The sequence below is a fragment of the Geotrypetes seraphini genome, chromosome 2 (assembly GCF_902459505.1).
Source record: "Geotrypetes seraphini chromosome 2, aGeoSer1.1, whole genome shotgun sequence".
Lineage (NCBI taxonomy): Eukaryota > Metazoa > Chordata > Amphibia > Gymnophiona > Dermophiidae > Geotrypetes > Geotrypetes seraphini.
Window position 1 is genome coordinate 5,227,371 of NC_047085.1, and position 27,563 is coordinate 5,254,933.

At 43.4% G+C, this 27,563-nt stretch overlaps 1 protein-coding gene across 4 annotated transcripts in view; it reads right to left on the reverse strand.

Annotated features, from left to right (window-relative positions):
* Window positions 1-27,563, reverse strand: part of WDR97 (WD repeat domain 97) — a 197,391-nt gene that overhangs the window by 11,226 nt on the left and 158,602 nt on the right. For 2 of the 4 annotated variants that reach the window (XM_033934237.1, XM_033934239.1), the window contains exons 20-22: window positions 26,780-26,895; window positions 10,135-10,291; window positions 6,568-6,612 (exon numbers count right to left, since the gene is read on the reverse strand). In XM_033934237.1, coding sequence (XP_033790128.1) covers window positions 6,568-6,612; window positions 10,135-10,291; window positions 26,780-26,895 — 318 coding nt within the window. Of the gene's footprint in view, window positions 1-6,567; window positions 6,613-10,097; window positions 10,292-26,779; window positions 26,896-27,563 lie in introns of all 4 variants that reach the window. The other 2 variants (XM_033934238.1, XM_033934240.1) reach the window with 1 other exon arrangement.

The following is a 27,563-nucleotide window of genomic DNA, read 5'->3' on the forward strand; positions in this document are numbered from 1 at the left end:
TAATCTAATCTTCCATTTGTGGGTCGCTCATACCTATTCAGGCTCACCTCGCAATTAAACATATTGCAGTGCTTTCAAATCATTCAAAGATCTTATCAAGTGATTTGTGACGGTAACTATTCTCATTCATGGAGCAACCCTAGGTTCTCCACTATCGCCTACCTTATTCAACATCTACATTTCCCCTTTAGGACATTTAATACAAAGTTTAAATGTTAAATTTCATATATACGCAGATGACATTTCTATTTGAATCCCTCTAAATAATTTTACACCCGATATCTTCTATTATGACTCCGATAGAACAGTGGACAATTAATTTCAAACTGAAACTCAATACGGAAAAGACCAAACTTTTCTTGGCTAGTCCCAACGACAAAATAACAAACTCATAGCTTCATCTTAATGATCATGACTACCCGATTATTAAATCTATCAAAATTCTGGGAGTCACACTAGACCGACATTTAACACTAGCAAAACACACAAATTTAGTGGTACAAAAATGCTTTTTTACATTGTGGAAATTAAGAACCATAAAAAATATTTTGATCCTTTATCGTTCAGACTATTGGTGCAGGCATTAGTTTTATCTATTTTAGACTAATGTAACATCATCTATTTAGGAACACCCCAAAAAATTCTAAGGAAATGAAGGATAATTCAGAATACAGCTGTTCGATTGATTTTTGGTTTAAAAAAGAACGACCATGTTAGTCCATATTCTCGTTTACTTCATTGGCTGCCTTTGGAGGCAAGAGTATTATTCAAATTTTCCTGTATCTGCTTTAAGCTGATATCGGGATTGTCTCCATCTTACCTTTTGACTCATTTTGTGTTGCAGAGACCAGTGTTTTTCAACCTTTTTACTCCTATGGACCGGCAGAAATAAAAGAATTATTCTGTGGTCCGGCGGTTGAAGAACACTGGGCTAAGTTGTGGGCCAGACCCCGCCCATCTCTACCCAATGTCCACCCCAGACCCCGCCCCATAATAGTACTAATTACACCTTGCACATCCCGTGCCTCATCTGGAAGCCTTCCCTCTGACATTGCAACGTCAGAGAGAAGGCTTCCGGTTCAGGCGCAGGATGCCCGTAGGAGCCACTGCCCGTGGCTTTTTCCACTGAATCAGTTAGGAAGAGGGAGCTGGCTTGAAGATAACGCCGCAACGATCGCACTGTGGACCGGCGGTTGAAGAACACTGTTTTGGGCCTGATGCACGTGCTGGCCCTGTGAACCGGCAGGAAATTTCTGTGGACCAGCACTGGTCCATGGATCGGTGGTTGAAGAACACTGGCATAGACCATCAAGAGAAACTAATAATAATAATAATAACAACTTTATTCTTCTATACCGCCACAATCTTGCGACTTCTAGGCGGTTTATATTCAAGAGAGCTGGACATTCAGCGATTTACAATATGTAGAAGGAGTACAGAGTACAGAGACTTTAAGAAATCGAAATTACAAAATATACTGTTTGCTAAGAAAAAAAAAGAGAAAATTATAATATACAGTTTGTTTAGAGATTCAAAAAAAACAGCGAAAATTACAATATATAGTTTGTTTAGAGATTCAGACATATTAGAAGAAAGGTCCTGAAATTACAAATGCTAAACTAAACTAAACTAAACCTTAGGTTTGTAAACCGCGCCATCTCCACAAGGGTAGAGCTCGGCACGGTTTACAGGGTTAGGTTGAAAAGGAGCTACAATGAAGGGTTATAGGAAAGGAGCTAGGAAGATAAAGAACCAAAGAGCGGGAGGTGTTAGATTTTTGAAAAGAGCCAAGTTTTCAGGTGTTTGCGGAAGGATTGAAGGGAACTTGAAACTCTGAGCGGGGATGTGAGGTTATTCCAGAGTTCTGTGGTTCTAAAGGGGAGGGATGTTCCTAGTTTTCCTACACGGGATATACCTTTTGCAGAGGGGAATGATAATTTCAGTTTTTGGGAGGATCTAGTGGAATTAGGGTTAGAGGAGTTCCAGAAGAGTGGGATAACAGGATGGAGGATGCCATGTAGGATCTTGAAAGCTAAACAGGCACATTTAAAGAGGACTCTGGAGTGAACTGGGAGCCAGTGAAGTTTGGACAGGAGTGGGGAGACGTGGTCGAACTTGCCTTTTGCGAAAATAAGCTTGGCCGCGGCGTTCTGGATTAGCTGAAGTCTATGGAGTTTTTTTTTAGTTAGGCTTAAATAGATGGAGTTGCAATTATCCAGTCTAGATGCTGCTCGATTAGGATTATGAGTTTTCTTATATACTTGGAGGCGAGGAGGATGGCAGTTTGAGTGCAGAGCTCCTCTCCCTGGACATTCTCACTAAAGATTTTATAACTATTTAATCCCTTCAATTTAACTAAAGTGATTTCAGATGGCTTCGAGAAAACAACTTACATTGGATACTGTATTTGCTACAGATGGGAAAAGTAAAAGACCAAAACCAAACCCTGTAACACCATCTAACACCATTCCAGCAGGGGAGAGCCGACTGAGGAGGGCTGCAGTCCGGCCATCGGACCAACGGTCGGCTCGAGGGCCTGTTCCAGCGGGGCACCCGACATTGTCTTCGCTCCTCCTCCATTCCAGCAAGGGAGAGCCGACGGAGGAGGGCTGCAGTCCGGCCATCGGTCCAACGGTTGGCTCGGGGGCCCGTTCCAGCGGGGCACCCGACACTGTCTTCACTCCTCCCCCATGCCAGCAGGGGAGAGCCAACGGAGGAGGGCTGCAGTCCGGCCATCGGACCAACGGTCGGCTTGGGAGCCCATTCCAGCGGGGCACCCGACACTGTCTTCACTCCTCCCCCATTCCAGCAGGGGAGAGCCGACGGAGGAGGGCTGTAGTCCGGCCATCGGACCAACGGTTGGCTCGGGGGCCCGTTCAAGCTGGACTTCAGTTTTGACTGTTTTGATTTTATTTTCAATTCTTTTTAGTTTATGATATATTTTTTAATCTCACTTATTGTTTTACCACTTATTTTGTTTTATTTTATCATTCAAATTTCATTTAAATTTCCCCAGAATTCTATTGCTTCAACGGTTCTCCCTCTGCATCTATTCTTATCTCCCCTCTTTTTTCAACCTTTCAAAGTCCTTTAGATCATTGTAGTCTTATTAGAATGTTTATTTTCTTATTTTTCTCATCTATTCTCTATTTTATTTCTTCATTACTCTACTAATTGTCATTTTTCCAGGTACTTTAGTTAGATTGTGAGCCTTCGGGACAGTAAGGGAATTTCTAAGTACCTATTTTACTTATAATTTTTATGCACCCTATTGTCTATTTTTCTGTAAACCGCTTAGAATCCTAACGGAGTTTAGCGGTATATAAGAAATAAATGACATTACATTACATTACTTATATACTTATCCAAAAATTAATGGATGTAGATATAAGACCTTCTTCGATAGGACCCTAGCAACAATCTTGGTTAGGTAAATGTATTCAGCAAGCTATGTTATCCTATTGCAGTTTTCGGAAATTAATTAAGACCACTTTGTTCGATAAGTTTATTACTTAATGAGAGTTTTATTATTGAAATTCTATTTTACAAATATTTGTACTGTATTATTGTATTTTGCTGATTGTCCAGCTCTTTTTAGTGTAAACCGCCTAGAACTTTTGGTTATGGCGGTATAAAAGAATCAAGTTATTATTCTTATTATTATAAATGCAAAATGATGGTCTTAGGGAAATAAGGGGGTGAGTACCTGTCAGTAAGTGAACTTCAAAATTCCCAAAATCATTCGAGGTGCACTCCTGTCTCCACTCATTTCTCCAACTGCCGAGAAATACCGGCTGTTGCTCTTAATGAATGGTTACGTTAGGCAAGGAGACAGGAGTGTGTATGTGATGACATCACCCATTTGAAAAAGCCACCGTTTGGACGTGCATTTTGAATGATTTGAAAGCCCTGCATCTTGTACACTTGTCTGCAGTTTTTCTTTTAATCACAAGGTGAACATTCCATGAGTTTAATTGCACCAAAGATTTTTCAGAATTGAAGACACCAACAACTAAGGTACCCTAGTGGCTTCTCCTGAAGGGATCCCTTAACATCTATACGAGATAAGTGCTATTTTTGTTTATTTCTTTGGTTTGTAAGTTTATAAAGAAGTTTCAAGTTCTTTCATATGGAATGATAGGGAGGTAAGCTCCTTATTGGAGATGACCTTCCCAGGAGCGTATGAACTAACCTAATATATATCACCTTTAAAGACAAGAGATATTATTATACGGACATAAGAACAAGAAGTTCAGCAGGAGGGAGTTGTCTAGATTTCTAAAGATTTGAATACCACCAGAGATGGAGCTTGACAATGTCTCAGGCTGGGGTCACCAGACATCCAGAGTTTTGAGGACATGTCCAGGTGTCTGGACAGCTTTTCAAAACCCAGCACTTTGTTTGGGTTTTGAGAAGCTTCCAGCTCGGAACCGCGTCAGGAGGGCAGATGCAACGCGGTGATATCACACATGCATTTGACATCATCACATCACACTTGCGCAGATGCCCTCCCGACGTGGCTCTGAGCACGAGAAAAGGTTGAGGGGGCGGGGCATGACTTGGGCAGAACAGGGTGGGGCTGTGTGGAACTGGACGGGTAAATTAAATGAATGGTTGAGTAATATCATCTTGCATTCTTCATCCTACTGTAGTTTTAGAAAATTAGTAAAAACAAAATGATTTAATCGATTTGTAAGTTAAGGTTTTACTGTTTTTACTTTTACATTGTATGTACGTACTGATGATTTTATATTGTATTTTATTCCCTGATTGACCAGCACTTCTTGTTGAAAACCACCTCGAACTATTATGGCTTTGGCGCTATATAAGAATAAAATTATTATTCTACAGTAGTAAAATCTGGTAACCCTAACTCAAGCAGTCTGTTCCAGGTACACAGTGCAGCAAGACAGAAGATACTTGGCAGTAGAGGAAAGGGGTATAGATAAGAGAGGCTTGCTCAATGAACAGAGTTCCCAGGGTGGAGTATGAGGAAGTCAAAAAGAGGAGTTTGAACTGCATGTGGAAATGGATAGGGAACATAAGCCATGCCTCTGCTGGGTCAGACCAGAGGTCCATCACGCCCAGCAGTCTGCTCACGCGGTGGCCCATCAGGTCCAGGATCTGTATTGTAACCCTCTATCTATACCCTTCTATTCACTTTTCCTTTAGAAAATTGTCCAATCCCTTCTTGAACTCCAATACTGTACCCTGTCCTATCACGCCCTCTGGAAGTGCATTCCAAGTGTCCAGGGAGCCAATGAAATGACTTAGAAGAGGGGTAATATGAGCATAACAACACTGGTGGAATATAAGTTGTGCAGCAGAATTCTGAATGGATTGAAGCAGGGCTGTAGCCACGGACAGGCCTACATAGACCTAACCTGCCCAGTTGGAGCTTAGGCCCATCCACCCAGCAGCCAGAGGCCACCGGCAATGGGTCTTGCATACTGCTAATGGCTGACCTGGAAGCGTTTGCATCAGAGGGAAGGTTTCCAGGTCAGCCACCAACAGTGTATAGGACCTATTGCCAGCGGTCTGAAGAGGAAGAGAGAAGCTGCACAGGCTGGTGGGGGGGGGGGGGTTTGGAAAGGGAGGATACGGGCACACTCTTCCTCTCTTTCCCCTGGTGCCTGGCATGAACATGAAGACTGCTGCAGCTGCCACAAGAAACCTGGAGCCTGCCCCCCCACTGCTCTTCCCAGCACTGGGGTCTTGGCAGGACCTTGACAAAGTCTTTGGCCCACACCCTGAGTCTCTAATCTGGGCCCCAGCACCAAGGACTTTCCCCAAGTGTATTAAAAACATTATTTTTTTTAAAACTGGTTACAGAGGGAAAGAGAAAGGCTGCCTGGGCTGGGGGGTGGCAAAGCAGGGAGAGGCCCATCCAAAATTGGCTGGCTGGCTACGCCACTGGATTGAAGGGGAGTCAGATGGTTTAGTGGAAGATCTGTGAGAAGCATGTTGCAGTGTGCTCAGAAAGAAAAGGTTCAATTTTGGTGATATTACAGAGGAAGAAACGACAGGCTTTCACAGTCTGTTGGATTTGTGCAGAGAAAGAGAGAGAGGAGAGAGAAAGGATGAGCGTGCTCTCCACAGAAAAAGATCATGGGGAAAAGGAGAGGTGGGTTTACATGGAGAGAGAGGAAGCTCAGACTTGGCCATGTTCACTTTTAAATGGAAGTGAGACAGGGGATGGACAGAGATACAGAACTTGTCATCTCTAGGTCTGAGGGCTCAGGTGATGGATACAGAGTCTGTCACCTCTAGGACTCATGGCTCAGGGAAGGGGCACTTAGATGGTGGGCACATAATCTTTCTTTGCTAGTCACTGGTTAATAATTGATTTTGTAGGTTGCACTTGATTAGAATTCATTACTGTTAGATATGTTGAATTATTTAATCTCTATCAAGTTTTTATATTCCAATTATCATCGTCACAATTACTGGTAGTCTTGGTTAAAATGCAGAAGAATATTAATATACAGACTGAATTATCGTCCAGCGATGAATGAATTATAGTGGTTGGCTCATACATGTCCTTCTGTCTGATGATGCTTTGCTTACCTTCTGAACCTTGGAAGCCAGGCACTGTTCTTCGGCTTCGTGTTTCTGAAATAGATACAATTAACTAATCAGAAGCAAATTTCCTTCAGCTAAAGAGACGATCTCCAGTAATCAGAGAGGAAGAGGGAGGGAATACAGATGGGGAGCAGGGTGGAAAGGTCATTGATGGAAAAACTTAATTTGATATTTCACCATAACATCAAGCCTAGAAATGTCAATGGAGGGAGATAGTGAGTGAAGCAGAGGACGTGGATTGAAGACAGAAAAGGGGTGGGGGTGGGGAGAGGGATGTTAATTGCAAAGCTTTGGAGGAAGTTCAAGTTTTCAAGTTTATTGGGTGGCTTGATTAACCGCCTTAGACAAGGTTTCTAAGCGGTGAACATTTAAAAAAAATTACATAGATTAGGTAACAAAACAGTCCATACAATTAATAAATAAACTTAAAAAACTAAAAATTAACAATGTTAACACAAGGTAAGGAGGGATGAAATACAATTTGTAAAGTAAAGAAGAAACATCAAAGGGGAGTACAAAAGGGTAATGAGACATTAAAGGGGAATTAAAATAAGCAAAGTAATAAGATTAAAAATTAACTTGCAAATGCATCTCTAAAAAGGAAAGTCTTTAATTCGTTTTTAAATTTTAGAAACTCTTTCTCCTCCCGTAAAAACATAGGGAGGGCGTTCCATGTCTGCGGTGCCGTACAGGAGAAGATATATTGTCTCCTAGTATTGATAATTTTTAGAGAAGGAATAGACAAAAGATTTTGTTCGCTTGATCTCAAGGTTCTCTTTGTAGAATAAGGGATAAGTAGTCTAAATAGAAATGCCGGGGACTTATTATATAAAGTTTTAAAAATAATTGTGCATAATTTATGAGTGATTCTGTGTAAAACAGGAAGCCAGTGAGCCTTTTTAAGGAGTGGTGTTAAAAGTTAGTTAGTTTTAAATGGCACTTCTTCAAGTAAATTTCTTCTACCACGGAAATTGGCTTTTAGAAATCTGCAGTTCTGCTTCAGCTGGTGAGGGAAGTTGTTAGGAATTCTAGTTCTGTACTTTGACAAAATGTATAATCAACACTGTAAACATAGGCGTGGCCTCCCCCAAAATTGGTACTGCCCCAACCCCCTTCCCTCCCTCCCCGTCAGGCTCTTCACCTGTGGGATCGTGTTTCTTCTTCTGCTGAGCAGTAACGAGCAGGAGCACCCTTCCAGATGCGTCGAGCTGTGGCTCAACAAAGTTTGCGGGACATTGCTCTAGGGTATATGAGGATTGACAATTAAGTTCATGAACTCATTGTAGAACACGTGCTACATGCCTCATTGCTGAATATCACTAGGGTCACCTTCGAAGTACTCCCCTTGGGAAGCTATTCAACAACACCACCCTTCAAAGCAACTTTGGAACTCTTTTTCTGGAATGCCCATCAGAGCTGTCGTCGTATTACTCTTGATGTCCTGAATGTCATCAAAATGTCTTCCTTTATTTATTTAGATTTCTATGTTATTGGGGCTTAGACCAGGTGAGTAGGGAGGGTGTTCCAAAACAGTTATTTTCTGGCTAAAAACTCCCTAACAGACAGTGCAGTGTGAGCTGATGCATTATTGTGATGCAAGAACCATGAGTTGTCGTCGTAAAGTTCAGGTCATTTTCGTTTGTCCAGTTGGTACATATTCATAATGAACAATCCCTCTGATATCAAAAAAGATTAGCAACATCGTTTTGACTGGTCATGGAGAATTGGCTGAGTCCATTGTGCACTTTGAGGCTTTATTTCAGGGTCGCATTGGATTGGATTTATTGAATTTGATATACCTTTGTACATGAGCATTAAGCAGTTTACAATAGTAATACATTAGAAATGAAGGTCACGTTTTCAATCAGTAGAAAATTTTCCCTCTCTGTCTCAGCGGGCTCATGGACACAGAATGCCTTTATTAAGAAAAATAAAATACTTTGTTTAATGTTCTTGGTATCTTTTTCATGTTAAGAGGTGGAAAAGAAGCCACATTTATACTTCAATGTGCAATATTTTCTTTCATAAATATGCAGCAAACTTGAAAAAGTGCTGGTTACTATATCTCTTTTCAAGTTTGCTGCATGTTTAAGAAGAAAAATGTTGCAGATGAAGTATAAAGGTGGCTGCTTTTCTACCTCTTAACATGATTATGAATGTAAACAAGCATTAAAAAGATACCAAGAACATTAAATGAAGAAAAATAGATACAAAATTCCAAAACAATATGTATTGAAAATAATGTATTAAAATATTTAACTATAGAGAGGTTTTTATCCTAGATGCCTTTCAATCGATTCAGACATCTTGAGTTCTTTCTCCTCTGTTATCTTTTCTCTGCAGCCCAGTATCCTTCTGGTTTTGGCCCACACTTAGTCACACTATCACACCACCTCTCCCGGTCTGTACATATCAGCTTCTCACCTCCAAGCCTATACAGTTCCTTTGGATTTTTACTCCTCCAACTGCATCACTCTTTGCATTAAATTTTCCTTAAATTCATTTAAATGTCATACAATTCTTATGTAATCCGCCTTGAACCACAAGATAATGGCGGAATAGAAATCTGTAATGTAATGTAATGTAAATTTTAACTGCCAAACATGAGACCATTCTTCTAACATTCGCAGATCTCTTTTCATGTTTTCTATTCCCTCCAGCATGTTTACTCTGTTGCACATCTTCATGTGTTCTTCAAAAAGACATACTTTTCTTTCTTATCCTTCAGAAATATCATCCACATATAGTTTACTGAATAGAATGGGCCCCAATATTGATCCCTGAGGCATTGCCACTATTCACTTTTCTACATTCTGGTGTCTGTCAGTCAACCAATTTCTAATCCAGGTCACCACATTGGGTCCTAACTTCAGCCTTCTATGTTTATTAATGAGCCTCCTATGAGGAACAGTGTCAAGGCTATGCTGAAATCCAGGTAGACTACATCTAGCACACATCATCTAGTCAATTCTCTGGTCACCCAGTCAAAGAAATCAATCAGATTTGTTTGGCACCATGTTGTTTCAGGTTGTGTAACCCGTTCAGTTCCATGTTGAGGGAATTAATTCATGGGAGGAAAAGAAGCTTGTGGGAATATTTAATGTGTACATGTCAAATAGAAAGGAATGTCCTCCCAAGGGAGGCAGTGGAGAGGAAAACAATGATGGAATTTTAAAAAAAATGTGGGATAGAATATGAATGGTATAAATTGAAGATCTAAGGCCAGACTTGCATGGTCTATGTCTTGTATTTGGCAACTCAGTGTAGGGTGGGCTGGGGAGGGCTTCGATGAGAACTTGAAACATGAGGTTGTAGCTGGGTTCGATGGTATGCATCACGCAAATGACGAGATAGTTGGATAGGCTGGCGTGAGCTTCGACAGTACCAGGTGGACTTTACAGACTATGGCCCAGAAATATCAAAGAAAAAAGACCATTTAATTTAATCATGAATTTATAATGTGTGGAGCTGATGGACAGACTGGATGGACCATCTGCTGTCCTTTACTGAAGTACCTGGAATTGCTGGATGGGTCTGGATGAAGAGCCGTACCTGCAGTCGCAACATCTGCTTTTTCAGCCACTTCTCACACTTCCTCTTTTGTGTTAATTTGGAGAAGAGAGTTTTCTTCCAGGTATCCATTTCTTGGTAGAAATAATCATTTGGGTCATGGACGCCCAGCAGCTGAAACAAAGTCTTAATATTTTCCCTGGTGAGAAGAATCAGTTTTTGCATGTCTGTCATATTATAATAGAAAGGCATTTGCTATTGCGAAAACCACATTTCCCAACACTAACAGAGAATCACCCCCCCCCTCCACAAGTATGGCTAAAGCAGTGTGGTTGCTATATTAATCCACTTTAAAGGTTATATATAGAAATAGAACAAAACCAAAGAAAATAAGGTGATTCCTTCTTTATTAGGTCAACTTAATACATTTTTGAGATGCTTTGGAATGAACAGGAAAGAGAAGCCATGTCCTGCCCTCAGTCAAGAACAACATAAGCCAGCATCAGAAGCTGGGATTTGTTCCTGCTCTTGACCTCTCTGTGGAGAACTTGATTTTACTGCTGTTAATATTATTTTGTCAATTTCTCCTTCTGTCTTTTTTTTTGTTCTCTTTATCTACCAGTAAATAAATATTACTTTAAGGCAGTGTCTCGCAGACCTTTTGTGACAGTGGCACACTAAATTTGGGGCCACGGCCGGAGGGCATCCGGAAATGCATGGATGTTGATGTCTGCCCATGCGTGGCGGCCCTCCAGACGGGGCCCTGAGCCTGTAATGGCTACACAGGAGGAGGAGAGCTGCTGGCTGACTGCCTACAACACGTGCCTTTTGCCATGTAAGCGGTCAGCCGGTACCTCTCCTCCTCGCTGGTGTCGTGTGGCACTCCTGGAATCTCGCTGCAGCACACTAGCGTGCCATGGTACACAGAATTGGGACTTGTATCCTGTCTTTTTGTGGTTTCACAACCACACTCAAGATAGCTTACATATGTACGGTTCTTATTTTATACCTGGGGCAGTGGAGGACTGAGTGACTTGCCAGGGTCACAGGGAGCAGCCCTGGGATTTGATCCCACAACCTCAGGATGCTCAGGCAGCCACTGTTCTGCCCCGACAGCCTTATACTAGTTTATTCTAATTTATTTATTTAGATTTCTATCCTGTTCTCCCAAAAGCTCAGAACGGTTACAAGTTAACATACATAGCACATGTAATAGTGGGGAACATGGAATCAACAAGGAGGGGGAGATGCATTTACAGCAATACAGGGGGGATGACTGGAGGGAAGCTCGATAATAGATTATGAACATAAGAGTTGGCATAGTGGGAGACCGAAGGTCCATCAAGCCCAGTATCCTGTTTCCAACACTGGCCAATCCATTAGGAAAAGTGGAGGAGAGGGAAGGCAGGTCTGTAGTCTGCATGGAGCAACAGGTTTCAGGTCACTTCATTAATGTAATATAAAAATGACATTTTTCACTGATTTTGTAAAACATCGGCACCAGAATCACGCCTCCCTAGGTGCTTTCGGCACCTAATGCCTCTGTAGGAGTGGCTAACGGTGAAGTGGCATTAGGTGCCGTAAAGAGCCTATGAAGGCACAATTCACATCAAAGGTAGATGCCAGAAATGCAGGTCTGGAAAACCCGGTTCTATATTTCTGGCACCTACCTTTACCGGAGATGCGATTCTCTAACTGCCGCCATTGCGGGATTGAGATGCAATTGGCGGCCACTTTTAAGTTGGCCGCTGGCAACGGCACTGGTTAGAGAATGGACCAGCAACTGTGGTGTACCACAAGGTTCCCCACTGTCGCCCCTCCTCTTTAATGTCTACCTTTAACGTGATGACAGTTGGTCAATACTAGACAAAGGAAGCGATGCCCTATTAGTACAACTAGACCTAAGTGCTACCTTTGACACCATTGACCATCAACTCCTACTGCACAGGCTCACTGACCTAGGAATCAAGGACTCTGCACTTAAATGGTTCATGTCCTTCCTTCAACAGAGAGCTCAATCAGTACTATTAGACCTAGACAAATCAGAACCCAAACCTATCAAGTATGGAGTCCCCCAGGGTGCCTTGCTGTCCCCGCTCCTTTTCAACCTGTGCATCAGACCAGTTATTGATTTTTCCCATAAATACAAAATCAAAATCCACTCCTATGCTGATGACATTCAGCTTCACCTCCCACTAGGTGAAACTCACCAACCTAAAACATTGCCTCACCGACATGAAGAACTGGATGCTGCCAAGACTGAACTCCTATGGATCAGAAAGAAAAACACCAGCCTCTCTTGCCCAACCCTATCTTGGGACTCCACACACCTAACAGCAAAGGACTAAGTGTGTAGCCTGTCCCTTGGGGTGTTACCTGTTCCTCTCAACCCAAGTCTTGCAAGTAGTCTCCACCTCCTTCTACTATCTGCGCCAACTAAAAAGAATCAAACTGTTTATCACCAAACCTAACCTGGCCCAACTCCTCTAAGCCTATGTATTCTCCAGAATGGACTACTGTAACTCAATGGAATTACCACCAAGGAACTCAAACGCCTCCAGTGAGTCCAAAACTCTGCAATCTGCCTCCTACATGACCCCATCTCCTCAGCCCTCCATGCATAATACTGGCTACTGGTCAACAAACACTGTGTATTCAAAGCCCTTGTAATGGCGTACAAGAGACTCTACCTCATCAGCCCTGCTTACATCACATCCAAGCTACCTCAATACACTCCCACCCGCCCTCTTCGCTCTGGAGCCAGGAGATGACTATGCATCCCCGCAGGAAGATCCCTCCAAATGGAAACAGCTCATAAGGGGACAGATTCAGAACCAATGCTAGGAAGTTCTTCTTCACCCAAAGAGTGGTGGATGCCTGGAATGCGCTTCCAGAGGGTGTGATAGGACAGGGTACGTTATCAGGGTTCAAGAAAGGATTGGATGAATTCCTGAAGAAAAAAGGGATAGAAGGGTATAGATAGAGATCACTATAAAGGTCCTGGACCTGATGGGCCGCCGCATTAGTGGACTGCTGGGCAGGATGGACCCGTGGTCTGATCCAGCAGAGGCACTGCTTATGTTCTTATGTTCTTATAAACGCTTGTACAGTCATTTTATCCCCTGACTTTGGAACCAACTGCCTGCCCAACTAAGATCGCACAACTCGCTGATGACCTTCCTGAAAATGCTGAAGACCTTCCTCTTCAACTGAACAGTGCCCCAACAGACTCCTCCATGCTCTCTTTCCATAGACTCCTTGCTCTCCTCCCTATCCATTTTAAACATTTATAACTTCTCCTTTAACTACTATGAATACCTTACATCTTGCAATTTACTGTGAATGTCCATTGTAACCTGTTCTGAGTTCCTGGGAGAACAGGATAGAAATTGAAATAAATAAATACCTAGCCTCTCTGGGTGACCCCTGAGCAGCCTAAACGTCGCCCACTACAGCTACGTTGATGACATCACCATCATTCTCCCTGTTAATCGCCTGACATACAAAGAAATACAGAGTGTAGACTTTGTCTTGTCTACAATGGAAGAATGGATGGCCCACTCCAAACTAAAACTAAATACTGAGAAAATAAAATTCTTCATAGCCTCATCCACCAACTTCACAATGGACTCCCTCATCTTGAGGGGAAACAACTTTCCAATCTCCCCTACAATTAAAATCCAAAGTGTCCACCCAGATAGACAACTATCCATGTCAACCCAAGTAGATAATGTCACAATTCAGGTCCATGAGGAAATACTTTGAACTAGCACCATTCCAACTCCTAGTCCAGACACTAGTCCTAAGCATCCTTGACTACTGCAATATTGTTTACCTAGTGAAACTATGCAGACACTTCCGAAAACTAAGTGTCATCCAAAACACAGCCATCAGGTTATCATGCCGCTGCACCGGGCCATGGTGTGACCCGACCTGGAATACTGCATCCAGCACTGGTCACCGTACTTGAAGAAGGACACGGTACTACTCGAAAGGGTCCAGAGAAGAGTGACTAAAATGGTTAAGGGGTTGGAGGAGTTGTTGTTGTACAGTGAGAGATTAGAGAAACTGGGCCTCCTCTCCCTTGAAAAGAGGAGACTGAGAGGGGACATGATTGAAATGTTCAAGATAATGAAGGGAAGACTTAGCAGATAAAGACAGGTTGTTCACCCTCTCCAAGGTAGAGAGAACGAGAGGGCACTTTCTAAAGTTGAAAGGGGATAGATTCTGTACAAACGTAAGGAAGTTCTTCTTCACCCAGAGAGTGGTAGAAAACTGGAACGCTCTTCCAGAGGCTGTTATAGGGGAAAACACCCTCCAGGGATTCAAGACAAAGTTAGACAAGTTCCTGCTAGACCAGAACGTACGCAGGTAAGGCTAGACTCAGTTAGGGCTCAGGTCCTTGATCTAGAGGCCACCGCGGGAGTGGACTGCTGGGCACGATGGACCACTGGTCTGACCCAATGATAATATTGTGGCAGCCGTACAATCCGCCAGGCCCCGGATTCAATACCCTCATAGAAGATTCTCATTAGGAAGTGGAATTACTGACAAAGACAGCTAAGAGTGATTGCATAAAGAATATAATGTGCAGAAATAGGCTTCAGAAAGATACATCAAGAATATTCTGGGTTACAAATGTACAGAAAGAAATTGAAATAAGTTTTACAAATGCAGAGTGGATTCAGAGACTGTTTCTGTGCTCTTGTGAATGAGAGAGAAAAGACAGCTTCCTGAATAGGTGCTGTGAGGACAAAGAAAGAGAGGGGGGGTGGGGGTGATGGTCCAGGCTTCAGGTTCCAGAGAGCAGAGAGAGGAGGCTTTTATAGCTTGGAATCTTATTCTGAATATAGAAACTATTGTATTTCCCAGTATCTTTCTGTTTAGAATTTGTAAACTGTTTGAAACAATGGTTAGTTTAATTGATAAGGAGGGTGTGATACTTGCAGGCATGGTAGATGGGATTAGTCTCTGGCTTAGCCTATCTTCTTGCTAAACAATCCAGTCTGGCTGGATGCTTAGTGGATGTGAATTCTGTGCAGGAGCATTTAGGCCTAGATTCACTAACCCTCTGATCCATGTGCGATTGGAGGCAGGCCGACCGATTTGCCAACCATCTGCATGCAAATAGGGGCGATCGGAGGCACTCCCCCAACCGACTGCACGGATCGCTAAAGCCCTGACAGTAGTGACAGGAGAAACAGCCTCCTGTCACTAATGTCAGGGCTTCTGCCGGCTTTTTTAAATTTTTTTTTAATTGGGCAGATATTTTGCGTGTTTTAAACATGCAAAATAGCTGCCCAATTAAAAAAAAATTAACCCCCCCCCATCCCAACAAGAGACCCCAAAAATTTGCCCTGCAGCCGTGTTTAGAAAAATTATGGCAGGAGGGTTCCCACTCCCTCCTGCCATATCTAGAACTACTAACCCCCCTCTCAACAAGTGCCTCTAACCACCTCCCTCCCTCCCTGAATTCCCCCCCCCAATTTGCCCTGCTGCTGCGTTGAAAAAATTTATGGCAGGAGGGTTCCTATGCCCTCCTGTCATCAGTCCCACCCAAAAGCTAAGGTATGCCAACTACCTGATGTCATCCCCCCCAGATGCCCCCTCCCCACTCCCGGTCCCCTTCCCACCCCCCCTCCCTGTACCTTTAACGGAGCAGGAGGGGTACTCAATCCCTCCTAATCTAATCTAATCTAAATCTTGGGTTTATATACCGCATCATCTCCGCAGATGGAGCTCGACACGGTTTACATGGTTAGGGAAGGAACGGAACTCCAGTGGAATTATATAAGTATGAGAGAAGAGAGGTTGGTGTGAGAGTGCCAGGAGCAGGACGGGGTTACGTTCTGGAGAAGAGCCAGGCCTTCAGATGCTTACGGAATGGTAGAAGGGGGCTCAAATTGCGGAGAGGGGAAGGGAGACTGTTCCAGAGCTGAGTGATTCTGAAAGGGAGGGAAGAGCCAAGTTTACCAACAAGGGAGATGCCTTTTAAGGAGGGGTAGGATAGTTTTAATTTTTGAGTGGATCTAGTGGAGGTTGGATTTGAGGAATTCCAGGATAGAGGGATAAAAGGAGGAAGGATACCATGGAGGATCTTGAAGGTTAGGCAGGCACATTTAAAGTAGACCCTGGAAATAACGGGAAGCCAGTGGAGTTTGGATAGGAGCGGTGTGACATGGTCAAATTTACTTTTTGAGAAGATAAGTTTGGCCGCGGTGTTCTGGATTAGTTGGAGTCTGTGGAGGCTTTTCTCCTACTCCAATGCTTCCTGTGACGAGTCTGAGGCCTTAGGCCACGCCCCAGTGCATCGTGTGACGCACGGGGTGGGGCCTAAGGCTCCGATTGACTGAATCAAGACAAGTGGTTTGGCTGTTTTTCTTGTCCTGAGGATTGCGCAGCCGTGGGCCTGGGAGCCATGGTACTTTAGTGGGCAGGTCACAACCAACTCTTCCTCTTTGTGGCAAGGTTACCAAGTGATCTGCTAGGCGTCCCTGTCACAAGATAGACACACACACACACACAAGTATTTGTCTCTTTTTAAGTTCAGTTTAATACGAACATTCTTATCTGATTTCTTATGTTCTTACTTTATAATAGTTGTTCATTTTATTTAACTGTTTACATGGGATTATTTAGGAGTTATTTGTGTCCATAATTATTACTATTTTTATTTACTTACGAGTATAAACAAATTTTTACTTGGTTAAGAAACATGGAGAGAATAAATTCAGTAAACATTTACCCCCCCCACCCCCTTTTAGAAAACCATGGTACGGTTTTTACCACCAGCCATGGCGGCAACAGCTCCGATGCAATTTTTATGTTCTTATGTAGATTTTTTTAAAGCATTGCAGTTGCTAATACCACATCCAGCGCTAAAAACCGCACTACGGTTTTGTAAAAGTGTGTGTGTGGGGGGGTAATTATCCTAAAAAATAAAAAAAACAGAAATAATATTATACCTTCTTGGACCACAACAGGAGGGGCTATTAATAAAGGAGAACTTAAGGAATACATTTTCAAAGAAAAGACCAAAGACTGAATTTCGATGTTATACAAACAATATCAAACTTTCGATGATACATTAACTCCACAGATCTTCTTCATTTCCAGGAAGGTTTTTAGATGTTGTGGTTCAAAGAAACCTCCCATATTTCAGCCCCATATATTTTATATCACATTTATATGGATACAGTAGAAGAAAAGAGGCCCCAAGGGCCATAGTAGCCTCTCTCAAAGCGTAGTTTTTGTTACATTTGAATAAATCCAAATCTTTTATCTGCAGAACAGCATTTGTGAATTCCAGAAGAACTGTTTGACTACCAAGTTAAGATCAATTTCAAAAACAAATGACCAAGGAACGTGGCTCTATCAGAGACAGCAATAATGTCAACAAATCCTGTCATATATTTCCTTTCAATTGAGTTTGAATTCCCGTTCCTGATGGAATCCCAGATCTTCTTAAGGAAACAGGCAAATAACACATCTTATTTAATGGAGGAACAGTGGAGGAGGAAAATTTCCAAACATCCACAAGATATTTTTCAAAGAAATCCAGAAGAGTTATTCACTCAGATCTAAGAAAATCCAGAACACTCAAGCTTATTTATTTAAACATTTCTATTCCGCCTAAAATCTAAGCGGAGGATAATACAATTGCCCTAACAATGTTCTTTCTACAGTCCATTATCACAATTCCTCTGCCGTACAGTGAAAGATTAGAGGAACTGGGCCTCTTCTCCCTCGAACAGAGGAGATTGAGAGGGGACATGATCAAAACATTCAAGGTACTGAAGGGGATAGACTTAGTAGATAAAGACAGGTTGTTCACCCTCTCCAAGGTAGAGAGAACGAGAGGGGATAGATTTTGCACAAACGTAAGGAAGTTCTTCTTCACCCAGAGAATGGTAGAAAACTGGAATGCTCTTCCGGAGTCTGTTATAGGGGAAAACACCCTCCAGGGATTCAAGACAAAGTTAGACATATTCCTGCTGAACAAGAACGGGCGCTGGTAGGGCTAGTCTCGGTTAGGATGCTGGTGTTTGACCAGAGGGCCGCCATGTGAGCGGACTGCAGGGCATGAAGGTCCACTGGTCTGACCCACCAGCGGCAATTTTTATGTTCTTATGTAGATTTTTGAAAGTTTATTTATATCTCATATAAACTGTTCTGAAACTTTCTCCTGCTCTTATTTACAGGATTTCAAAGCTTGTGAAAATAAATCAACTCTACTTAGATGCCATTTCATTCAAACCTTGAATCGCCTTCCATATTATATCCAGAGTTACTACTAGAGACATTCAACAGCTGCTTTCAGCTTTCATCCATATAAATTGGCACTCAATTCAACAGGTCTGACTCCATTGCTCAGAGTCTCAACCTCAGAATCTTCTGTCTCAGATGAGACAATCCTTTGTCGATGATGGTGGATATTGAACTTCCAGGGGAGAAAATGATGTATCAAACCCCATAGGGACAGAAGCTCCTTCTTCTAAGAACATAAGAAATGCCGCTGCTGAGTCAAACCAGTGGTCCATCATGTCCAGTAGTCATAGAAACATAGAGTACTAGTGTTTAAGCCCGTTAGATTAACGGGTGCTAGAATATATGTGAAAATTACTGAAAACTTAATGTGAGAGCTTTAATATCCATCGTATGGTTGATTTATTTAAAGTTTTTATATTTTTCCTATTTGTTGCATACTTTGTGCTTAATAAATTGTTTTTTTGTCCATTTTTTCTGCAAATCTGTATAAGTCTGAGTGTCTGTGTGTCTCTCTCTCCTTGTCCAGTGTTTCCTGTGGGTCTTTTTTCAATGTCTCTTTAGATCCCTGTCCAGAAATTCTGAGTGTCTTTGTCTCTCTCTCTCCTTGTCCACTGTATTTTTTTTTCAATCTGTCTCTTTAGCCCCCTGTCCTTCTGTGAGTGTCTGTGTGTCTCTCTGTCCTTGTCCTCTGTGGTGTTTATTTTTTTTTCAATCTGTCTCTTTAGCCCCCTGTCCTTCTGTGAGTGTCTGTGTGTCTCTCTGTCCTTGTCCTCTGTGGTGTTTATTTTTTTTTCAATCTGTCTCTTTAGCCCCCTGTCCTTCTGTGAGTGTCTGTGTGTCTCTCTCTCCTTGTCCAGTGTTTCTTGTGGGGTTTTTTTCAATGTCTCTTTAGATCCCTGTCCAGAAATTCTGAGTGTCTTTGTCTCTCTCTCTCCTTGTCCACTGTATTTTTTTTTTCAATCTGTCTCTTTAGCCCCCTGTCCTTCTGTGAGTGTCTGTGTGTCTCTCTCTCCTTGTCCAGTGTTTCCTGTGGGTTTTTTTTCAATGTCTCTTTAGATCCCTGTCCAGAAATTCTGAGTGTCTTTGTCTCTCTCTCTCCTTGTCCACTGTATTTTTTTTTTCAATCTGTCTCTTTAGCCCCCAGTCCTTCTGTGAGTGTCTGTGTGTCTCTCTCTCCTTGTCCAGTGTTCCTGTCCTTCTGTGAGTGTCTGTGTGTCTCTCTGTCCTTGTCCTCTGTGGTGTTTATTTTTTTTTCAATCTGTCTCTTTAGCCCCCTGTCCTTCTGTGAGTGTCTGTGTGTCTCTCTCTCCTTGTCCAGTGTTTCTTGTGGGGTTTTTTTCAATGTCTCTTTAGATCCCTGTCCAGAAATTCTGAGTGTCTTTGTCTCTCTCTCTCCTTGTCCACTGTATTTTTTTTTTCAATCTGTCTCTTTAGCCCCCTGTCCTTCTGTGAGTGTCTGTGTGTCTCTCTCTCCTTGTCCAGTGTTTCCTGTGGGTTTTTTTTCAATGTCTCTTTAGATCCCTGTCCAGAAATTCTGAGTGTCTTTGTCTCTCTCTCTCCTTGTCCACTGTATTTTTTTTTTCAATCTGTCTCTTTAGCCCCCAGTCCTTCTGTGAGTGTCTGTGTGTCTCTCTCTCCTTGTCCAGTGTTCCTGTCCTTCTGTGAGTGTCTGTGTGTCTCTCTGTCCTTGTCCTCTGTGGTGTTTATTTTTTTTTCAATCTGTCTCTTTAGCCCCCTGTCCTTCTGTGAGTGTCTGTGTGTCTCTCTCTCCTTGTCCAGTGTTTCCTGTGGGTTTTTTTTCAATGTCTCTTTAGATCCCTGTCCAGAAATTCTGAGTGTCTTTGTCTCTCTCTCTCCTTGTCCACTGTATTTTTTTTTTCAATCTGTCTCTTTAGCCCCCAGTCCTTCTGTGAGTGTCTGTGTGTCTCTCTCTCCTTGTCCAGTGTTTCCTGTGGGTTTTTTTTCAATGTCTCTTTAGATCCCTGTCCAGAAATTCTGAGTGTCTTTGTCTCTCTCTCTCCTTGTCCACTGTATTTTTTTTTTTCAATCTGTCTCTTTAGCCCCCTGTCCTTCTGTGAGTGTCTGTGTGTCTCTCTCTCCTTGTCCAGTGTTCCTGTCCTTCTGTGAGTGTCTGTGTGTCTCTCTGTCCTTGTCCTCTGTGGTGTTTATTTTTTTTTCAATCTGTCTCTTTAGCCCCCTGTCCTTCTGTGAGTGTCTGTGTGTCTCTCTCTCCTTGTCCAGTGTTTCCTGTGGGTTTTTTTTCAATGTCTCTTTAGATCCCTGTCCAGAAATTCTGAGTGTCTTTGTCTCTCTCTCTCCTTGTCCACTGTATTTTTTTTTTCAATCTGTCTCTTTAGCCCCCAGTCCTTCTGTGAGTGTCTGTGTGTCTCTCTCTCCTTGTCCAGTGTTCCTGTCCTTCTGTGAGTGTCTGTGTGTCTCTCTGTCCTTGTCCTCTGTGGTGTTTATTTTTTTTTCAATCTGTCTCTTTAGCCCCCTGTCCTTCTGTGAGTGTCTGTGTGTCTCTCTCTCCTTGTCCAGTGTTTCTTGTGGGGTTTTTTTCAATGTCTCTTTAGATCCCTGTCCAGAAATTCTGAGTGTCTTTGTCTCTCTCTCTCCTTGTCCACTGTATTTTTTTTTTTCAATCTGTCTCTTTAGCCCCCTGTCCTTCTGTGAGTGTCTGTGTGTCTCTCTCTCCTTGTCCAGTGTTCCTGTCCTTCTGTGAGTGTCTGTGTGTCTCTCTGTCCTTGTCCTCTGTGGTGTTTATTTTTTTTTCAATCTGTCTCTTTAGCCCCCTGTCCTTCTGTGAGTGTCTGTGTGTCTCTCTCTCCTTGTCCAGTGTTTCCTGTGGGTTTTTTTTCAATGTCTCTTTAGATCCCTGTCCAGAAATTCTGAGTGTCTTTGTCTCTCTCTCTCCTTGTCCACTGTATTTTTTTTTTCAATCTGTCTCTTTAGCCCCCAGTCCTTCTGTGAGTGTCTGTGTGTCTCTCTCTCCTTGTCCAGTGTTTCCTGTGGGTTTTTTTTCAATGTCTCTTTAGATCCCTGTCCAGAAATTCTGAGTGTCTTTGTCTCTCTCTCTCCTTGTCCACTGTATTTTTTTTTTTCAATCTGTCTCTTTAGCCCCCTGTCCTTCTGTGAGTGTCTGTGTGTCTCTCTCTCCTTGTCCAGTGTTCCTGTCCTTCTGTGAGTGTCTGTGTGTCTCTCTGTCCTTGTCCTCTGTGGTGTTTATTTTTTTTTCAATCTGTCTCTTTAGCCCCCTGTCCTTCTGTGAGTGTCTGTGTGTCTCTCTCTCCTTGTCCAGTGTTTCCTGTGGGTTTTTTTTCAATGTCTCTTTAGATCCCTGTCCAGAAATTCTGAGTGTCTTTGTCTCTCTCTCTCCTTGTCCACTGTATTTTTTTTTTTCAATCTGTCTCTTTAGCCCCCTGTCCTTCTGTGAGTGTCTGTGTGTCTCTCTCTCCTTGTCCAGTGTTTCTTGTGGGGTTTTTTTCAATGTCTCTTTAGATCCCTGTCCAGAAATTCTGAGTGTCTTTGTCTCTCTCTCTCCTTGTCCACTGTATTTTTTTTTTTCAATCTGTCTCTTTAGCCCCCTGTCCTTCTGTGAGTGTCTGTGTGTCTCTCTCTCCTTGTCCAGTGTTTCCTGTGGGTTTTTTTTCAATGTCTCTTTAGATCCCTGTCCAGAAATTCTGAGTGTCTTTGTCTCTCTCTCTCCTTGTCCACTGTATTTTTTTTTTCAATCTGTCTCTTTAGCCCCCTGTCCTTCTGTGAGTGTCTGTGTGTCTCTCTCTCCTTGTCCAGTGTTTCTTGTGGGGTTTTTTTCAATGTCTCTTTAGATCCCTGTCCAGAAATTCTGAGTGTCTTTGTCTCTCTCTCTCCTTGTCCACTGTATTTTTTTTTTTCAATCTGTCTCTTTAGCCCCCTGTCCTTCTGTGAGTGTCTGTGTGTCTCTCTCTCCTTGTCCAGTGTTTCTTGTGGGGTTTTTTTCAATGTCTCTTTAGATCCCTGTCCAGAAATTCTGAGTGTCTTTGTCTCTCTCTCTCCTTGTCCACTGTATTTTTTTTTTCAATCTGTCTCTTTAGCCCCCTGTCCTTCTGTGAGTGTCTGTGTGTCTCTCTCTCCTTGTCCAGTGTTCCTGTCCTTCTGTGAGTGTCTGTGTGTCTCTCTGTCCTTGTCCTCTGTGGTGTTTATTTTTTTTTTCAATCTGTCTCTTTAGCCCCCTGTCCTTCTGTGAGTGTCTGTGTGTCTCTCTCTCCTTGTCCAGTGTTTCCTGTGGGTTTTTTTTTCAATGTCTCTTTAGATCCCTGTCCAGAAATTCTGAGTGTCTTTGTCTCTCTCTCTCCTTGTCCACTGTATTTTTTTTTTCAATCTGTCTCTTTAGCCCCCTGTCCTTCTGTGAGTGTCTGTGTGTCTCTCTCTCCTTGTCCAGTGTTTCTTGTGGGGTTTTTTTCAATGTCTCTTTAGATCCCTGTCCAGAAATTCTGAGTGTCTTTGTCTCTCTCTCTCCTTGTCCACTGTATTTTTTTTTTCAATCTGTCTCTTTAGCCCCCTGTCCTTCTGTGAGTGTCTGTGTGTCTCTCTCTCCTTGTCCAGTGTTCCTGTCCTTCTGTGAGTGTCTGTGTGTCTCTCTGTCCTTGTCCTCTGTGGTGTTTATTTTTTTTTCAATCTGTCTCTTTAGCCCCCTGTCCTTCTGTGAGTGTCTGTGTGTCTCTCTCTCCTTGTCCAGTGTTTCCTGTGGGTTTTTTTTTCAATGTCTCTTTAGATCCCTGTCCAGAAATTCTGAGTGTCTTTGTCTCTCTCTCTCCTTGTCCACTGTATTTTTTTTTTTCAATCTGTCTCTTTAGCCCCCTGTCCTTCTGTGAGTGTCTGTGTGTCTCTCTCTCCTTGTCCAGTGTTTCTTGTGGGGTTTTTTTTCAATGTCTCTTTAGATCCCTGTCCAGAAATTCTGAGTGTCTTTGTCTCTCTCTCTCCTTGTCCACTGTATTTTTTTTTTTTCAATCTGTCTCTTTAGCCCCCTGTCCTTCTGTGAGTGTCTGTGTGTCTCTCTCTCCTTGTCCAGTGTTTCCTGTGGGTTTTTTTTCAATGTCTCTTTAGATCCCTGTCCAGAAATTCTGAGTGTCTTTGTCTCTCTCTCTCCTTGTCCACTGTATTTTTTTTTTCAATCTGTCTCTTTAGCCCCCTGTCCTTCTGTGAGTGTCTGTGTGTCTCTCTCTCCTTGTCCAGTGTTTCTTGTGGGGTTTTTTTCAATGTCTCTTTAGATCCCTGTCCAGAAATTCTGAGTGTCTTTGTCTCTCTCTCTCCTTGTCCACTGTATTTTTTTTTTTCAATCTGTCTCTTTAGCCCCCTGTCCTTCTGTGAGTGTCTGTGTGTCTCTCTCTCCTTGTCCAGTGTTTCTTGTGGGGTTTTTTTCAATGTCTCTTTAGATCCCTGTCCAGAAATTCTGAGTGTCTTTGTCTCTCTCTCTCCTTGTCCACTGTATTTTTTTTTTCAATCTGTCTCTTTAGCCCCCAGTCCTTCTGTGAGTGTCTGTGTGTCTCTCTCTCCTTGTCCAGTGTTCCTGTCCTTCTGTGAGTGTCTGAAATTTGTTTTGACAACTGTGGAAGCAAAGAAGAACGTACATATCTCTTTACTTCCATTCAGGTTAGGTTGAGCTGCCACATTTGTTCTGGGAACATCACAAAGCTGTCTGCCTGTATTTCTCCCCAGACAATTTCCCTCCCTCTCAAGTCCCTGTGCACCATTTGCCAGGGCGCATCCTCCCACGATCCCGGTCTGCATGTTTAGGTGTGGCTGTGAGTTCGGGCTCTTCAAATGAGCTGACAATTAGGTGTGTGTGTGAGTTCGGGCGAGTTCGGAAGGAGCTGGCGCTTAGTTGTGCCTGTGCATCTATGGTTTCTGCCACCGCTGCCACTCCTATTTAAAGTGGCCTGCTGAGGTTCGCGGCCGGCTGTAGCGAACCTCGCAGGTCGCTGTCCACCTCAGTAGCATGTTCCCTCTGACACGATCGCGTCAGAGGGAACATGCTACCATGTGGAGAGCGGCCTGAGAGGTTCGCTACAGCCAGCCGCAAACCTCAGCAGGCCGCTTTGAACATGAGCGATAGCGGCTGTTGCGGGAGGATGGGGGGGTGAGTCGTTGTCGTGCAGCCCGCTGTCAACAGGAGCGGCGGCAGGACCATGAGGCGGGAGTGAGCTGTTCGGCTTCCCCTATCTGGTGAAACCGCTGTGCCGAGGAGAGCCGGGAGTGAGTTTTTCGACTTCCCCTATTTGGGGAAATCGCTGTGCCGAACTCAGCTGCGCGTGGGGCTGTAGTAAGCGCGGGGCATGCTGCACTCTTGGCGGCCACGGACATACGGATCATGGAAGCACGCCGATAAGAATGCGCATGCGCCGCCTACAGTTTTATTATATAGATGACGGCAGAAGAGGGCTGGAGGCCCAACAAGTATGCCCACTCAAGAACCCTCCCTCTCTGGAGTACCCCTCTTTTATGCATAACTCTGTAGCACCCCCACCTGTTTGTCCTATCGACTTTTGAAGTCGAGCACGCTACTAGCCTCGACTACTTGGCGAAGAAGTTTATTCCATCGATCAATCACCCGTTCGGTGAAGAAGTATTTCCTGGTGTCACCATGAAGTCTTCCCCCCTTAAGTTTTAGCGGATGCCCTCTTGTTGCCGTGGGACCCATAAGAAAAAATATTTCTTCTTCCACTTCAATGTGACCCGTGATGTATTTAAATGTTTCTATCATGTTCCCCCTTTCTCTGCGCTCCTCGAGAAAATATAAGCGCAGTCTGGTCAGACGTTCTTCATGCAGCGGCCCTTTGGTCAAAGACCAGTGCCCTAATAGAGACTAGCCCTACCAGCGTACGTCCTGGTTCAGCATGAACTTGTCTAACTTTGTCTTGAATCCCTGGAGGGTGTTTTCCCCTATAACAGCCTCCGGAAGAGCGTTCCAGTTTTACACCATTCTCTGGGTGAAGAAGAACTTCCTTACGTTTGTACGGAATCTATCCCCTTTCAACTTTAGAGAGTGCCCTCTCGTTCTCCCTACCTTGGAAAGGGTGAACAACCTGTCTTTATCTACTTTGTCTTGAATCCCTGGAGGGTGTTTTCCCCTATAACAGCCTCCGGAAGAGCGTTCCAGTTTTACACCATTCTCTGGGTGAAGAAGAACTTCCTTACGTTTGTACGGAATCTATCCCCTTTCAACTTTAGAGAGTGCCCTCTCGTTCTCCCTACCTTGGAAAGGGTGAACAACCTGTCTTTATCTACTTTGTCTTGAATCCCTGGAGGGTGTTTTCCCCTATAACAGCCTCCGGAAGAGCGTTCCAGTTTTACACCATTCTCTGGGTGAAGAAGAACTTCCTTACGTTTGTACGGAATCTATCCCCTTTCAACTTTAGAGAGTGCCCTCTCGTTCTCTCTACCTTGGAGAGGGTGAACAACCTGTCTTTATCTGCTAAGTCTATTCCCTTCAGTACCTTTAATGTTTCGATTATGTCCCCTCTCAATCTCATCTGTTCGAGGGAGAAGAGGCCCAGTTTCTCAAATCTTTCGCTGTACAGCAACTCCTCCAGCCCCTTAACCATCTTAGTCGCTCTTCTCTGGACCCTTTCGAGTAGTACCATGTCCTTCTTCATGTACGGCGACCAGTGCTGTATGCAGTACTCCAGGTGAGGGCGTACCATGGCCCAGTACAACGGCATGATAGCCTTCTCTAATTTGTTCGTGATACCCTTCTTTATCATTCCTAGCATTCTGTTCGCCCTTTTTGTTGCTGCTGCACATTTCATGGACAATCAGAACTCCCAAGTCCCTTTCCTGGGAGGTCTCTCCAAGTACCGCCCCGGCACCCTCTCTGCATTGAACTGGAAATCCTAAATGCAAAGTGTTCAAGAGACTCTTGAAACAAGACGCAGCGACAAGCACAATGCCAGCTGCAGAAACCCTGAGAGAACATGTAACCAGAAACATCTAAAAAGTCTGTTTTGAGAATGCTCACTTGGACATTTTAACTGGATGAAGATATCGTCAGCATAAGTGATCATCGTCTCGATGGAACTTAATTTATAGTGTTTTAAAATGAGCCTGAAAGGGAAAAATGCTTGAGTACCTGAATGTAAACCACTTAGGCTGTGGTGTAGTGATTAGATCTACAGCCTCTGCAACCTGAGGATGTGGGTTCAAATCCATGTGACACTGGGCAAGTCACTTATTCCCCATTGCCACAGGTACATTTGAAAGAGTGAGAGCCCACCAGGACCAATAGGGAAAATGCTTGAGTACATGAATGTAAACCACTTAGGCTATAAATGCTAAAAATAAACAAATATATATTGCCTGCTTCTTAAATTGTTAGCCACTCTGAACTGCAAGGTATGAGCAGATTACAAATCCTGCCATTATTACTATTATTATTATATACCTGAGATTGTCCGAGGCCTGCATAAATTCTACCATCAGCTCCTGGAACAGATTAAGGCTCCTCCTACACAACCGGGTCAGTGCATGCATACAGGTGAAGAAGAATTCATGCTGCCCCTGCCGAGAGAGAAGAGAGTAGCTCAGAGCCCACTCCCAAGAGCATACAGAACACACCATCATAAGGAGCTAAGAAATTCATAAGATTTTAGTTCAGCATGGAAACATAGAAAGTTACTTATCTGTAACAGGTGTGTTGAAGAGAACATCACATGTGGGAGTAGGGTTACCATATTTTGGGCCGCAAAACCCCAGACATATGGCCCCACCCTGTTCTGACATTGACCCCGCCCCATTCTGTCCCAGCTCCACCTTCAGCTCCACCCCATTCTGCCGCAGCCCCTCCCAGTTCAGCCTCTATGTCCACCCCCACAAACCTCCTCTTTTTTTCCTTGACAAGCTCCAGCCGTGTCTGGAGGGTCTGGAGCATGCATGGATGGGCGAGACATCTTCTGTACATGCTCAGAGGCCTTCCAGATGCATCCTGAGGTTGTTAGCATGCACTAAATCAGTTATTCAGAGTAGTGAGGCACAGAAGGATTGCGAAGACCTACAAAGAGACATAAATATGCTTGAGGAACGGGCCGCGAAATGGTAAATGAGGTTCAACGTGGTTAAGTGCAAGGTGATGCATGTTAGCAATAAAAATCATATGCACGAATACAGGATGTCTGATGCGGTACTTGGAGAGAGCCCCCAGGAAAGAGACTTGGGTGTACTTCTAGACA